Below are 15,753 nucleotides of genomic sequence, written 5' to 3'. Positions count from 1 at the left end.
ATTTTTTCTTCGGGTCAAAATCGACGTGACAATTATTGAGACGATCGTTTGCAAGCAGAGCCGTATACGTGTCATTAACATGTATATGATATATTCTTCATTTTTAAATATCATTTATATTTATACGAATTTATCTCTCTATCTTTCTCTCTCTCTCTCTTTATTTATTTATTTGTACAATAATTCATTTAACCTCTTAAATAAATTCTTGAATGAAGAATAAATGGAAACAAGAACGCGAATGAGAAAGTAAAATGAATAAAAAAAGGAATAATAAGATATATACATATGTTAATATATTATTTCATATATTTTGGAACGATTAGAAAGTAATATCAAATATTATAAAGATTATTGTACATAAATGTACAATACAAACATAAGTAATTAAAACATTAAGATAATTATAATAATATGTATGTTATTATTATCATTATTCGAACAGCAATAATAATAGTTTAGTATTAATTATTTTACTTTTTTAATTACTTATGTTATCATCGTAAATTTGTGTATAATAATCTTTATGTGCACCAGTGCTCACTAGTACATCCAATCAAATTCGCTATTAGTTTCTTATACGAGAACAAAATTAAAGCTTTTTTATACAATTGCATCGTTAAAGTTTATTTCATTATCGCGTATACATATGTAGATTATATATTAATTTATATATAATTATCTAATTACGGCTCTGTTTGCACATTCTCTATTCCTGCGAGCTCACCCTTGCGCATACGCATATATATATTATATGTACATATAGATACCTTCGGCTTATAATAAGTACGAACGATTCCCTGGATCAACAAAAATCACACAACGTAGCAGTCAATTAAGAAGTCCGATAGTCCTTCATTATATGTATAAACTGGCAACAATTAATAGTCCCCGTTTAGGCGGTCATCGCATCTCTCGTGTTTCATTTCTCTTCCTAAAAATTCCCCCCAAAATGTGATGTTTCCACTGAAATAAACTCACTTAGAAGTAATTTGACCACACATTAGCTTTTAAGAATATAATGTAGTTTATTATTTATCTAACAAAAAATTGGTTCCATCGAGAAAAATTGTGTATACTTGTCGAGAGAATCAATTTTTCAAATATTTTAAAGCATACATTATATTTATTTTTTCTCGGAAGAAAAACGAACGGCAGAGAAATGATCTTGTTGCGATTACAAAATTTCATGGAATTTTACAGCACCGACGCCTCAGTCCTGCCAGTTGGCGGAGGTGTCGGATGACCGCTAGCATTATTGTTATTGTTGTTGTTATTATTATTATTACTCGCCTCACCGGCGTGACTCGAGCAGTAAAATTTCTTATGAGCGATAAAGGTGCTCAAATAATTAAAACTGATGTCGCAGGAGCGACAGTAGCGAGGACCGCTTTTGCTGGGGTCCAAACTCTCCTCCGGCGGTGGCGTGTCTTCGCGTTCCTGCTTCACCTTGCTAGCGATTGCCGGCACCAGCGGAGGCGGTGGCGGCGGCGGCGGCGGCGGCGGTTGCGGGCTCTTCCGTATCTCCGTCTTGCCATTCACCTGGATCTCTGCGGGAATCTCCTCCGGCGTCGTGGCGGCCGCAGGCTCCGGTGTCGGGAGCGTCGCCTCGTCATCCAGTACGCACGTTATGTAATTCTCTTCCTGAAGAAAAAATAGTTGATATTTTATTAAAATCCCGTTAAACATTTATTTTATTAGAAACAAATATATTTTATATGAAAGTAAACAATATATATATTTGATTATTTGAAATATTTTTTGATATCTCACTTCGTTTCCGAAAAATATGCCCGCGTCACTATAAATGCCTCACCCTGTATATATTTGATCATCAGATTTATTTTAATAAAAATTGTAATGTTTTTGTCCAAAGATTTATTATTATACAAAAATTCAAATATGTGTTTTCAGTTTAGTAAAATTCAAAAGGAAGAAGAGAGAAAGAAAAGCAGATCTACCTGTAGATCAGTGCCGCGCTTCTCAAAGTGCATCCTTATATGGGTCCTCATACCGCGTAGAGTATTGCCTTTGTAACGGCAGATCGTGCATCGAAAGGCCTTGACACCTTGGTGGGCATCCATGTGACGCTGGGCAGCACCGGCCGTGGGGCTGACGGCACCGCAAACCGGACATCGCCAACCACCAGTCGTACCACTGGCGCAGGTATGATTGCCGCCGGGTTCTATTATCGCCTGCGATAAGCATGCGTCTCGTCTCAATAAATTGTCTAATATCTCGAAAGATCGATAAAGAGAATCACACCGGTCCTCGATAAAGATAAAGTTAAAATTTCAGATGCATTTAAAAAAGTCGAAGTATTTTAAAAGGTGTCCTAAATTTTTGAAACATTAAGTATGTTTAAAGGCACTCTAAATTTTAAGTCTAGATTTCTTTTATGCTGTCTGGCTTTTTAGACATTCAACAAATCTTTTAGATATTCTTTATATGTCTTCCAAAATATTTCTTGGATTCTTTTGTGCTGTTTGGATTTTACCTTGCACTTAGAACACCGCGTGTGATGCTCCTGTGGTTCGGGCCTTTTAGGACAGTAAAACGCCTGGTGAGCGACCAGATTGTCCATGGAAGCGAATTTGATGCCGCACGCGGCGCAGATGAGCTGGACGCAGATGGGTGGCGGGGGCGTGCCAGGGGGTGGTGGACTGTTGCTCACCGTCGTCTCCCTTGCCTGGCAGTAATGCTTCTTATGAGCGACAAAATTCTCGTGTCTACAGAACACGATATTGCATTCCTTGCACCTATAAAGATCGAAACTCGAAGGATGGAATCTCATAAAATTTCAAAAATCAAAAATTTTCAAAGTTCACGATTCTCTTTATATAATTTTAAAGCTAGAAAATTCAAAAACTCAGAATTCCGAAAGTCCAATTAAATCTCTCGGGAGACCCAAACTCACCTGGAGACGCCTTGTTTGACGAGTACTCCGGGAACAGGGGGTGGCGGCAGCTCGGCGAGTCTCAGGGCGAGCTCCGTGGGCGGGGGTGGCGCGACGGCGACCGTCTGCGCCGGACCGATGGATCTCGTTCTAGGACTACCGCTGCCCCTGGATCTGGGACTGCCCGGAGGTGGCGGCAGGGACGACGGTGTTGGCGACATCCTGTTCTCCTTCTCGTCTTGGTGCACCGGTGATCTGCGTACGCTGAGATCAAGGGGCGCCGAAGCAGATGGCGACGTAGATGTTGCCACAACCGACGCTGGCGTCGAGGGTTTATTCGCTGCTCTTAGTACAGCTGGCGGCTCTACTACCGCGTTCTGTGTTGTCGGAGTGAGACCCCTCGTCATTGGTTGAAGGGAACCTGAAGATGAAACGTTTAATCGAGATCACTTATCGTATTTATTCTTTATAAAGTATAAATGTATTGTGCGTTATCCATTATCTAACATAAAGCTTGAAAATTATTCTTCATAATTATTTGTAGAAGAGATATATACGAACCGTTTGGCAAAAGGAAGCACGCTGTGTCAGGGGCCGGAAGTGCCGGCGCGGCGAGGACGCTCGCGCCGCGAAACAACGAATATGGTACGATAAGGATGGGATTGGTAGGTAGCGCCAGGCACGGCTGAGGAGGCGGCGAATCACCGGGACTCGAGCTGGTCGGCGGTGATGCTTTCACCGAGGACGCCGACGTTGCCGTGGGCGTCGGTAACGTGTCCTTCACCACGTGCCTGGTGCTGCAATAATGTGTCTTGTGCGCCCTGCAACAAATCAAATCATAATTGAAAAAAAAATCTGTCTTTCTGTATCAAAATCTATACATTTTTCTTTAATTCTACGGATTATTCTTTTTAATAGACTTCTCTTTTATATGTTTTCTTAATCAGAACTTCTTATAAACTATTTTAAGCACCTGTACGTCTTCAAGGAGCTGAACCTAATGTCACAATTCCTGCAGTATCTTTCGGCCTCCTCGTTCAAAGAACCGTTAGATGCGGCGGTCTGACCGGGAGGGTTGCCCGTCGAGGAGTTCGGGTTCGCCGACACCGCCGTCGCTGCCGTTGGTATCGTCGACGGCGCCGGCGAGGCCGCGTGCATCCGCATGTGACGATTCAGAGACACCTTCTTGTCGGCGCTGTACGAGCAGTGCGGACACGCATACGCCTTTCGCACCTCGAACTTGCCGCCGGACTTGCCGTCGTCGTCCTCGTCGTTCGTCGCGTCTTCGTCAGCGCGCGGTCGATGGGCGCAGTAGAAGGTACGATGGGCCTCGAGGGTGCTCGCCGAACTGAACCGGATGCCGCACGGTGGGCAGATCAGGGCGGTCGGTGGCGGCCTAGCCGGCTCCACCGTGATCGTTTCCTTGCCATCGGTCGGCAGGACGAACAGCCGACCCGATGCGATGGCTGATATATGAAATGAATTTCATTACGAGATCTTATTATTTTTTTATTCTCATCTTAGGGGCTTTGTTTCAGATTTTGGGGAAACAAGTTCATGTTCCTCGTATCATACACTTTCTAATTCTTGAAAAATTGAAAATTTCAAAAACCTAACATTCGAAATTTTAAATCTCGATTCAAAATTTTCCTGTTTTCTGTTCATCAATTAAAATACTAAAATCGATCCGATCGGAACTACAATCACCGTTCTGAAGCCCGGCTGGAAGCGGCGGCGTCTGGTTCGGCGGCGACGTGTTCTCGGGCTTCACGGTAAGCGCGGCGACAGCGGCGGGTCGCAGTGCGGGATCCGTCGCCAGACTAGCATTGAGTCTCAGTCTTGGTGCTGCCTCGTCGTCGAGTCTCATCCTCTTGGCCTCGGTGGCCACCGCGGTGACGGAGTCCTCCGAGTCCCTGCGACAGACGGAGTCCCGTCTCCTGATGGCGGTGGACGATGATGACGAGGACGACGGCCTCGGCTGGCACTCGTCCTCCTTAACAGCCTGTTGATCCTCGTCGACGTCCTTGGGACTCGACTCCCGCGTCCGCGCGCTTCTGGACGACGGCGCATGGCGGTCTCGTATACCCCTGGCAATCTGTGCGACAAAATATTTATTTTTTATTAATTAAAAATTAAATTTAAAAATCAAATTGGGACTATTCTTTAAATTTCTGGATCTTATTAAAATTATTGGAGTTTATTTATAAAAATTATTCCTAGATTCTAGAAATCGGACAACTATAAAAATTTCAGCAATTATATAAAAATTACAAAAGTTTCTTTTAATAAGAAAAAAAATAAGAGAAAAAAAAGTCCATCTATATAAATATAATTTTTTCAAATTTTTAGGCTACACACATGATAGTTTCGTAAATTATTGTAGATACTTAATTAGAGATAATTATTTTAATATAACATATATACTTTTCTTATTAAATCAAAATAAACATAATTGATCAATCTAAATATTTTATTGACTGTTTCAGTTTATAAGAAATTAATTTTACGCGACAATAAATATAAAAAATACTGCAATAATGAAGATTATAAATAAGAAGCAGATACAAGTGAAATATATGCACCTCGATGTCCTCGGTAAGACTGACCAGACGCTTCCTAGTATCCTCCGAAAGCACACTTAGGCGCAGTCTGATATCTTCGCTGGCGGAGGAGCTGGTCGAGGATGATGGGGGGTTGAGTCTCGGAGGGGGCGGTAAACTCGAGTCTTCTTCAACCACCGGTGGCGCGATTGGACTCGACACCGCGGATCCGCCACCGTCCACGCCGCTGCTCACCGACGGGGTCTTCTCCGAGTCACTCCATTCCTCATCCTCCCCTGAAATTAAAAGTAAGAGATGCTTATCAGCGGAATTCTTCGATAAAATGATGGAGATACGCGCAGAAATAGCAGTAAGATATTTTGAGATTTTTCGCTCCTTCAAAAGTAAGATTGTTTCGATATTATTTTTGAAAAAGAGAGAGAAAGAGAATAATGATAAAAGATAATAATATAATAAGTCAGTATAATTATTAGTTAGTATAAAATAAGTCAGTAAAATAAGTCAGTATAAAATAAATAAATAAATTATTGTAAAATAAATAAAAAAATTTTAAATTAAATTAAATTAATTTAATTTAAAATTATCTTTGTAATTAAACAGAGAAAATTCTATCAATGCAACCGTACATTTCGAGAATCGCCGCCGATGTTGATTGAAAGTAGTTCGCGAGACAACCATAATCGTTGTTAGACCGAGCCGGAAGGAAGCTGCGCTGATCGAGATGAAAGAAAAAGAAAGAGAAAGAGCAAAAAAAGGGCGACGCGCGCGCGAACGATGCCACTCTTAGACTATCCGGATCTCTAATGGATCCGTATAGTAGCCCTTTGCGTATTCTACGTTTTCTTCCCTTCATCCTCGACTCGGTCTATCCTCCCGTTCGGCACAACTACCAATCGCACCCTTCGCATGCCGCCTCTCATCCCCTACTTCGGGGGTCGCGCTCACGCGCAAGCCTGTCTCTGAATAGTTCAGTGTCTAAGGGCTGGTCCCGGCGAATGTGCGTGCCCTTAGATGGATCATCGATACGATGTTTAATCTTGCAATACTGAGGATTGTTCCGTTGTTGAGGGGTTGTCCGCGGGGTTACAATGACAAAAGAGTTTTGCGAGAATCGAATTTAGATTAAAAAAAAATTAAATTTTGAGAAAAAAATATTTGAGAAAATTAATATTTAATCAACTGGAAGAAAGTTTGTAAGAAGAAATATTCGAGGAAAGATTTTTAGTAGAGAGATTAATCGGAAGATTTTAATTATTAAATAATAAAATCATTTAAAAAAATAGCAAATTGCGAGAATATCATCGTTTATCGTTCGCATATATTTTTTCATCAATACGATTAATAGAAAACGCGCGAGTGAATTTTAATCGAACACTTTAGAGACAGTGTGCTTGAAAACGATCGATTGTCAAGGATCTTTAGAATTTTCCGTGCAATTCTTAAGACACCTTTTTCTCGATAGATCGTCAAGGACCTTTAGAAAAGATCTGACGATCCAGGTGGCTCGTCGACGCGAGAGATTGAGACTCGAGAATTACCCGGATGCTTTAATTGCCTCCTCGGGCGAGGAAGAGCGACAGAGGAGTGGAGAGGAAGGGGGGAGGAGGAAGGGGGACGACGCGAGGGAGGACTTGAAGGAAGATGCCTGGGTAGATTGGGCCAAAGGGTTGCAACGAGCTCTCGCTGGGCTATCCAGCTCTCGCATCTACACTCCAGGTCGTGTTCCTCTTCCTCTCTCTCTGGCTTCTCTGTAAATAAGCGGTCATCGATGGATCGGCTGTGGCGTGGCGTGGCAGCGCACACAGCCTCCCTTTTTCCCTCCGGTTTATTTCTGTCTCTCTCTCTCTCTCTCTCTTTCTCGAGACGGGACTCTGATCGCGAGCCTTAATTGCGCAGCCATGCATACGTTCGCCAGCGACGACGACGTCTGCAAGTTCATTCGCGACCCTCGTCCGCTCCTTCTTCTTCGTGATCTCAGATGTACGATTGGAGAAGAGGTGGAGGCCGTGGATAGATCTCTCTATCTCACGATTGAAGAGAGAATAGGAGGGAGGTGTACGTATGATAGAAGTTGTAGATAAACCTCCCTTATCTCACGGTTAGTTTCTTTCCCCGGGGTTCTATTATCGGAACGGGAGATTATTTTCGAGATGATCTCCGAGCGTGGATTGGCTCGCGATCGGCCCGGAGATCTTGAGGATCCGTGCGCTCGATAATCCGAGAATACAATAGCCCCGGAGGGATTCGAAGCTCAAAGTAGCCAGAATATTTCAAGGTCTAAAGAATTTGTTTCGCGCATTGAAAGATGCAAGCAAGTGCTAAGAGATTTTAAACGTTCACACACTTTCAGATATGCTAAATTTCGAAGAAACAAAGAGCATGAAAATTTCACAGACAATGTTTCGAAGGAAAATTCTTAATTTCAAAAATAGGAACGAATTATCATCTTAAAAGACGAAAGAACTGATACTAAAATTTAAAGATCCCATTTTTTCAAATTTAAAAAAATTCTTGAGTCTAAAAATAAAATTTCCCAGATTTCAGAAAGAAATTTAAAAGATAAAAGAAAAAAATTGTCACACGACAAAAATACCATATCCATATTCTAGATATATTTTAACGACCTAAATTAATATATATATAATTAATATAGGAGTTACGTTGCTACTTCTTGATTATTTTTCGCTCTTTATATTTTTCCATCGTAAACTCGGAGTACTTTTAATTGCACATACATACGCAATATACACGTTGCCGATCGCGAGAGGGGCTGCATCTACAGCAACCACCAGCTTACGAGCGGCCAACCAACCAACCAACTCAACCAACCACCTCCTCCATCGCGCGACGCGGTTGGGGTGCAATATATCTCGAAAAGGTGACGGTGGAGGAGAGAGAACGGGGGAGGCACAACACGGCCTCCATTAACATATCCGCGGCCTGATAAGCCTTTCTTGGAACCGATACCGCCGCGTCCCGTGTACACCTTCGGCCCCGCTTTATGCAAGAAGCGAGCAATCGCAGCGACTCGGCGTCGCACTGAAGAACGGAGCCGGAAACTCGTACTTTCGATCCCCGTCCACCTCCTCCTCTTTCACCCTACGATACGACCCTTCTTCCGATACTCCATTCCGCTAATGAGCCTCAAATTCCGGTCGATTTACCGGCGTCGATATAATTCATGCATCACGCAACGATAAGTTCATAATTAAGTTCCTTCCTCTGATATTTTTGAATTTTATATTCAAAATTTTGAATTAGAAGCTCCTGAGATCTGATTTTGAATTTTTCAAACTTTAAATCTTTAAAGTAGATGTTCAATTTGAGAGCGCTGTTTCTTCGCACCTTGTAAATCTTCTGCCCTTTGTTAATCACAGTATTATGTAAAGAAAGAATTAAAGAAATTTTTCCATTTACAGAAAAATCATATTTATTCTTCTAGACTAAAATTATAATTATTTTTTAATTATATAGCTTTTTAATGCGTCAAAGAAATAGAAACATTACAACATTGCGTATATCTTTTTGAAGATCAAGATAAACGTATCTCGTGATCATTACAAAAAGATGGTAAAATTAAATTATATATATAAGGAAACAACTAGCGGGGCGAGTACTCTGTTAATTTAATGAGACAGAGATCGATAAACGATCAGAGATGCGTAAGTGAGACATATTCTTGACGAGTTGCGCGAACGCACGTGATGTCTCGGTAAATCATTGCGCGTTCCGTGACCGAAAGTACGCGTGATGCAAAAAACGTCCGCTCGTTAAAGTAATAAGTAGGTATGCAGGGCATTTATTATACCGCTTATATCCTTCTCTCTCATCCCTTCAGTCGACATCGACACTCCTCTCTCTCCCTCTCCCTTTCGGTTAAAATCTTATAAATTTCTACACTTCCGAAACTTTTAAAGATATCACTATCTTCCGATTAATCATCAATTGTAACAAACAAACAAAACAAAAAAAATATTTTTTATTACTCCTAAAAAAAAATTTCGTTTTGGATCACTGGATATAAAGATAAAATTCCAAGGATAATATAAAAGGATAATCTAAAAGGATATATTTTCATTTTGCCATCGTAATCACGTTGCGATTCATATAATTTCAGATACACCCGATCGAGGGTAGGGCACCCCTCGAACTAGACCGAAACGTATCCTTCGGGAAGGAAGAAAGCAGGATCGCGGGCGGCAGGAGACGGTAGCAGCTTCATCGGCGCTATGCAAATAGGATCCTGATCGTGACGCGGGTAGGCAAACACACGAGACGTACAGGTAACAGGCAGAGCGGGAGTGAGTCCGCTGAGTGAGTCTTCTGCCTCGCCCTCCCCCTCCCCCTCCCTCTCCTTGTTTCTGAGCTCTTCCCTCTCTGTCCCCTGTCCCCTGCCCCCTACCGATTCGCATTACGGATCGTGCGCGCCTTTTCACGACCCGTGAGGAGAGATACGCGCATATACCGTTCCGTGTCCATTTGCTTTGTCTCCCTTCCTCCCTTCTTCGCTTGCAGCCCCCCCCCCCCTCTCTCCCACCTTCGTTCGCACCCCTTACACGCTGCATCGTGGAGATATGCTAATGTCGCTGAGGTCCCGATCGTGACAACGCGGCCGCTAAGTGAGAGCTCAACTCGCGAAGCTTCTCCCTTGGGCGGACTTGCGAGGGGGGCAACGAGGGGGACAATGAGGGGGAAGCTTGCGATCGACGTGTCGCCCTTCGTGGAATATCGGATCGAACGTGCGCGGTGCAGGAGTCGCGTTCGATTTCCAGTACTTTAATTATGCGAGTGACAATCGATTGTCATCGAATTAAATGCCAATCGGAGAAATTTTGGAGAACGGAAAAGAGTTATTTCGGATCTGAATTATTTTTTTGCAAAATGTACGATATTCATTCGTAATAAATCAAATATATATACGGAGCGAAATAATATTAACATTGTAATACTTCAATAATTCTGTTACTAGTATTTTTCAAGTTTCCGATACTTTAAAAATCACCAACTTCAGAAAAAAATATTTATTATTTTATAAATATTCTAATAATAATTACTCTATATTTTTTATTGATAATGAATTCTAACATTTTAAAATCCTGATAATTTAATATTTTGAAGCGTTTCACAATTTCAGCATCAGAGAATTTAATTATTTCCACAAATTCTGCTCTTTTTAATTTATGCTAAAATTTGTAGCATCAGAGCTCCAATATTCCACAGTTTATCCTAAGATCCTTATCATTTCTGGATAATTTTTCTTTAAAACGTACAATACTCATTCGTAACAGATTAATTATATATATATATGGAGCAATATTCTGGAAATATTAACATTGTAATACTTCAATAATTCTATTACTAGTATTTTTCAAGTTTCCATATTTCAAATTTTACTTCAAATTTTAATATCGTAGAACTCGAGTATTTTAAGATTCCGATACTTTAAATTTAAAAATCAATTCTAGAAAATTCAACAAATTTAAAAATTAATTCCAGAAAAAAAAAATATTTAATGTTTTATAAATATTCTAATATTACTCTATATTTTTTATTGATAACGAATTCTAACATTTTAAAAATCTGATAATTCAACCTTTCGAAGTTTGCAGCGTTCCAAAATTTCAACATCAAAAAGAGAAGTTCAAGTATTTTCTTAAATTCTGCTTTTTTCAATTTATACTAAAATTTGCAGCATCAGAGGTCCAGTATTCCATAATTTATCTTAAAATCCCTATCACTTCTCATTTATCTGCTTTCAAACATGTCGGAACATTGAGAGCCTCTGATACGCAATCTTTCGCGGGAGTCCAGATACGTAACAGCTTTATTGTGTCGTTCAATACTTTGGATCGGTACTCTAGAGGTATCTCAGTCCAGGCGACGGTCTTCTGGGAAGCTTGGATCACGTCGTGGAGCGCATTATTCATGCGGAGCGAGCCTCCATCGTCGCCACCTCCGCCTTCGTACTTGGCGTTTACGCCTTCTCCACCTCCTCCTCCTCCGTCGTAAGGACAACGATCATAGTAATTATCTTAAAGGACGACGATAAGCTTGATATCCGGCGTTGATAAAACGTCGACGTTCCGACTTTCGACCGTTACCACTTAATCACGATTAACTCTCGTTGCAAAAAGCTGTAATAAGTGGCTGCGATTCGCCGATGAACGGCTATAGTGTGTCGGTAATTGTTATTAACCTTTAATAATGAAAGTATTAAAGAACGATTGCCTTTCTCTCTTTTTATGCCTGTTAAAATATTGGGATAATTGCAGTTTTGGAAAATGTCAGTCTCAATTGTGATGTGCGTATTAGAATTAAGAGATCTTAAATAATTAAGATACGAACGATTATAATTAAGATAAAGTTGCTTGATTAATTATGATAAAACGATTCAATTAAGATCTAAAGAGATTGTTCACATATTAAAATTTTTAATTTCGAGAGAGAATTTTTGTGTTTGCCATCTCGCTCTTTTATTTATATATTAATTATATTAATATTAATTTTCCCTTTCCTTTAAAGCAAACTTTATTGTCTCTTAATCATTTTAATGCCGATGATTTACAGTGTCCAAACGTCATCGACATACTAATCGTACGATCGTATCAAGCTCACAGAGATGTTGTCTTTATCCGAAATTATTCGATACTAAATATATTTCCCCCTCTCCCCGACACTATCTTTTCTATTTCACTAATTTGTTTGCCCATCATGAACAGCATTCGTCCGAGGATCTTCCCTCTTCTTCCCGCTCTCCTCTCTCTTTCTGGTCGGATCTTTTTTATTCTCTCTTCCCCTCCGATCGGTCCTTTATATCAACTGGTCGGCCTAATCTCCTGCCACCTGATCGCAGAGCAGCGATTAGACTCGCCTAGGATTAAAATCCGGGGATTCCCCCCTCACCTCCTTACCAATTTCAAGACCCCTCCATCTCTCAGATCGCTTCAGGAATGTGATTTCACTTAAGAGTCAGTTCTATTATTACTATCAGTAAAATTCTTCTCCACATCATATATTAATCTTTTTTTAATCCTTTGAATTTTTAGATCCATGGGATTAATCCTTCGAATCTCTTGAATTTTAAATTATTGTATTCTTTTTATATTTTAAATCCGAGCATTTAAACTTCAGAGATGTTAAAAGCTGTCAAAATTAAGAATTTAAAAATTCTGACTAAAAGTCCCGGAATCCAACAGGCCTCCCAAAACACTAGATAAATAAAATTATCTCCGGTCGAGCTATCTAAACAAAATCATCGAGAGAATCAAAGTATTCGTGTGTCGTTATCATGCACACGTTGCTCGTTTATTTCCGCGCGATCGCGCTCGCGAGATGTCGAAAGAGCGCTCTGGGCAGGAGGAAAGAGAAAGAGAGAGAGAGAGAGAGAGAGAGAGAGATCTTTGATCGGCGCCGAGACGCAGCTGTTTCGTTTATCTCGCGACAGGAACAGGATCCGGCGCGGGTCGTTTCGCCCGCGAACAGGACCTTCGAGAGACGTTATCGTCACGCGCCATCTGTCACCGTCCTCGGTTTCCTCCGCTGCGCTGCGGGCCGGCGATTTTTTTCCGTTCCGCGTTAAAACCTTCCAGTAACGAGGGAGGGGGAAGGACGAAGGGAGAGGAGAGAAGGTCGATTGTCGATAGGGGTGGCGAGGAATAACGTCGCCGGCGCGATTTCACAAATTGGAAGCGTCGGAGCACCGACGGTTTATAAGCGCTTCCCTTTTTGTCTCTCGCTTGTAATCCTGGATGGATAAAGGATGCCTGTCGCGAAGAACGCTTCTTTAAGAAATAAATTTGAAAAAAAGTGTAATCTAGTCAAATTACATAATCATATCAAATGAAAAGAAAATAGATAGATTATTTAAATAAGATTAATTGGAGTAATAATAAAATAATCTGACAATGAGTATAAATTTTTTTATATTCATATATAAAATAATAATTTTATAAAAATCGTGATTTATTGTTAGATTATATCGGTGATATTAAAGATTATAACGATAAATAAATAAAATTCAGTCGAAAAAACAATCGAATCGATAGTTATTATATTCAAAATTAATTTAATAAATAAATAGATAAATGAGGTAAAGTAATTATATAGACGCGTAACATCTGACGTTAAAGCCACTTGACAGATCTCTCTCTTTACGGTTTTCCAGAGAGCTGATCGGGCTGTCGCTTCCCCTATGTCTATCCGGCGCGTCATCCCTCACAAAATTTCGAAAGTGTCGATCCATCGAAAACGAGGAACGGGAACGAAGGGCCGAAAGGTAACGAGACCAACCGGGAGATCGACCGGATCAGATAAGGCCGGGCAGGACCGGCCGGTCCAGATCTCACGAGATAGGAGAATTTAATAACCTGCTACGCGGCAGGAGCGGAGGATGAGGAAGAAGAGGAGGAACGGGAGAGGGAACGTGTGGGGGAGGGTAGGAGGGTGGCAATAATATCGGGGAGATATCGATCTTTAATTAGGCACGCAGCGCGCGGGAATGCGAGATTAGATCTAAGCTAGACGAGAGGCGAGTTCTCTGCCCTCCTCCTCCTCCTCCTCCTCCTCCCTCTCCCCCTTCTCCCAATTTATACTCCCCCTCTCGGACCTACCGTCCGACACGATGGATCCGAGGAGAGAGGGGTGGGGGGCCTTGATCCAGATCCACTTTCGGTCGCCATTCAAATTGCCTACGGAAGAATAAAGGGACACACGATGCTATCGAGAGGCTGCCTCTCGCTCTCTCCGAATATTCCGTAAGACTAATTGAAAATTTGAAGGACGCCGATTCCAGAGTCTAGATATCGCCTACGTTTTAATGGTTCACGTGGGTGGGTGGTTTGGCTGATAGAATTGTCTCGTCGGGACGCGTTTATCCGAGATTGGCGTCGAGATCCGGAGCGAGAGTCTCGAAGAAGTTGCGCGAAGATCGCGACGACTTCGGAGATGATAAAGCGATATCGTTCACCAAGATGATAAATTATCGCGGTTTTGATTATTACATTGAAATAAAACGGAATATTTTAACGGAAGAAATATACTATCGAGATAAATCTAAAATTATTTCGTCTCAAAACAGCATTCTAAACTTATATATTAATTGTAATAAGTCAGAAATGTAAGAAGGAAAAAAAAAATATGAAACTGGATACTAATAATATCTTTCAATATGCAAGAAGGTTTTAAGATCGAAATATTAATATCAATTTAAATTAATTTAAAATTAATTTAAAATATTATAAATTCATTAAATATATTAATTAAAATTAATTTAGAATTAAATATTAATTTAAATTAATTTAAAATTAGATATTAATTTAAATTACGTGGAATTTTTCATTGTAAAATTCGACTTTTTACTGTAAAATCACCCTAAATTACATTGTGTCAATTGATCTTAATTTCACATTACTTTAAACCTCGCTTTATTTCAAGCATGATTCGCGATACTTTTATATCACCTGACAGAAATCGCAAAGAAGTGCAAAAAAAAAAAAAAATGATCGTAGCACGAGCGCGTGCACGCACGCACGCACTTTGAATATGCAGAAGCGGGATATGGTTTATGCGTGTCGACGATTAAACTCGGAGAGACGAGGCAGTCATTAAGAAGTAGCGACATCGACGTCTCGAGGAGACACGTCTGCCGATAAACCGCCATTCCACACTTTATGTCTCAACTTTGTTTCATGTTCATTAATTTACTCGCATATCATTTCTCACTCATTCATCACATTATATTCGCGCGGACATATATGTTCCTTAATTATATTATCAAATTATAAAAACCCAGATTTTCCCAAAATATATCCATCTAAAAAAATCTCATATATTCAACAAAAACCTCCTGTGGCGGGGATCATTAATGCTAAAACAGTCGATGTCGAATGGCGAACGATCTCGAAGGCAGGCCGATCAGGACGAAGAAGGGAGTCGACGGCGAGCGAGCGAGTGTCCAGCGCAGGAGGAAAGGGTAGGGAAAAGGAGGGAAAGGACGAAGGTGGTGCGCGCACCGTCCATTGATAATTATTCATTCAGGCGAGTCGCGCGGCGGCGCGGCCAAGATATCGATCTTAAAACGTCGAGCACAAGAGTAGAGAGAGAGAGACAGACAGACAGAGAGAGAGAGAGAGAGAGAGAGAGAGAGAGAGAGAGAGAGAGAGAGAAGGGCAGGCGAGAAGAGAAGTGTGTCCCGTCCCGGAGAGATACGGAATCTCGGGTGTCGTTTCGCCGTTCGTCGTCGTCGTCCCTCAGCTTGCTCCGCCGCGAGAGGGGCGCGGGAGGAAAGGGGGAAGAGGG

The 15,753-nt window shown here is 41.1% G+C and overlaps 1 protein-coding gene across 3 annotated transcripts in view; it reads right to left on the bottom strand.

Annotated features, from left to right (window-relative positions):
- Positions 1 to 409: 409 nt before the first annotated feature.
- LOC115241768 (zinc finger protein ush) overlaps positions 410 to 15,753 on the bottom strand; it is a 174,440-nt gene continuing 159,096 nt past the window's right edge. For all 3 annotated transcript variants that reach the window (XM_029817703.1, XM_029817721.1, XM_029817711.1), the window contains 8 exons: positions 5,479 to 5,732; positions 4,604 to 4,991; positions 3,870 to 4,362; positions 3,458 to 3,717; positions 2,918 to 3,317; positions 2,498 to 2,759; positions 1,962 to 2,195; positions 410 to 1,644 (listed from right to left, as the gene is read on the bottom strand). In XM_029817703.1, the coding sequence (XP_029673563.1) occupies positions 1,198 to 1,644; positions 1,962 to 2,195; positions 2,498 to 2,759; positions 2,918 to 3,317; positions 3,458 to 3,717; positions 3,870 to 4,362; positions 4,604 to 4,991; positions 5,479 to 5,732 (2,738 nt within the window). In that variant the 3' untranslated portion in view covers positions 410 to 1,197. The remainder of the gene's footprint in view (positions 1,645 to 1,961; positions 2,196 to 2,497; positions 2,760 to 2,917; positions 3,318 to 3,457; positions 3,718 to 3,869; positions 4,363 to 4,603; positions 4,992 to 5,478; positions 5,733 to 15,753) is intronic.

This window comes from Formica exsecta, unplaced genomic scaffold (assembly GCF_003651465.1).
Source record: "Formica exsecta isolate Colony F162 unplaced genomic scaffold, ASM365146v1 scaffold120, whole genome shotgun sequence".
In the NCBI taxonomy this organism is placed as follows: Eukaryota; Metazoa; Arthropoda; class Insecta; order Hymenoptera; family Formicidae; genus Formica; species Formica exsecta.
This window is presented reverse-complemented; position numbering and strand designations above follow the sequence as displayed.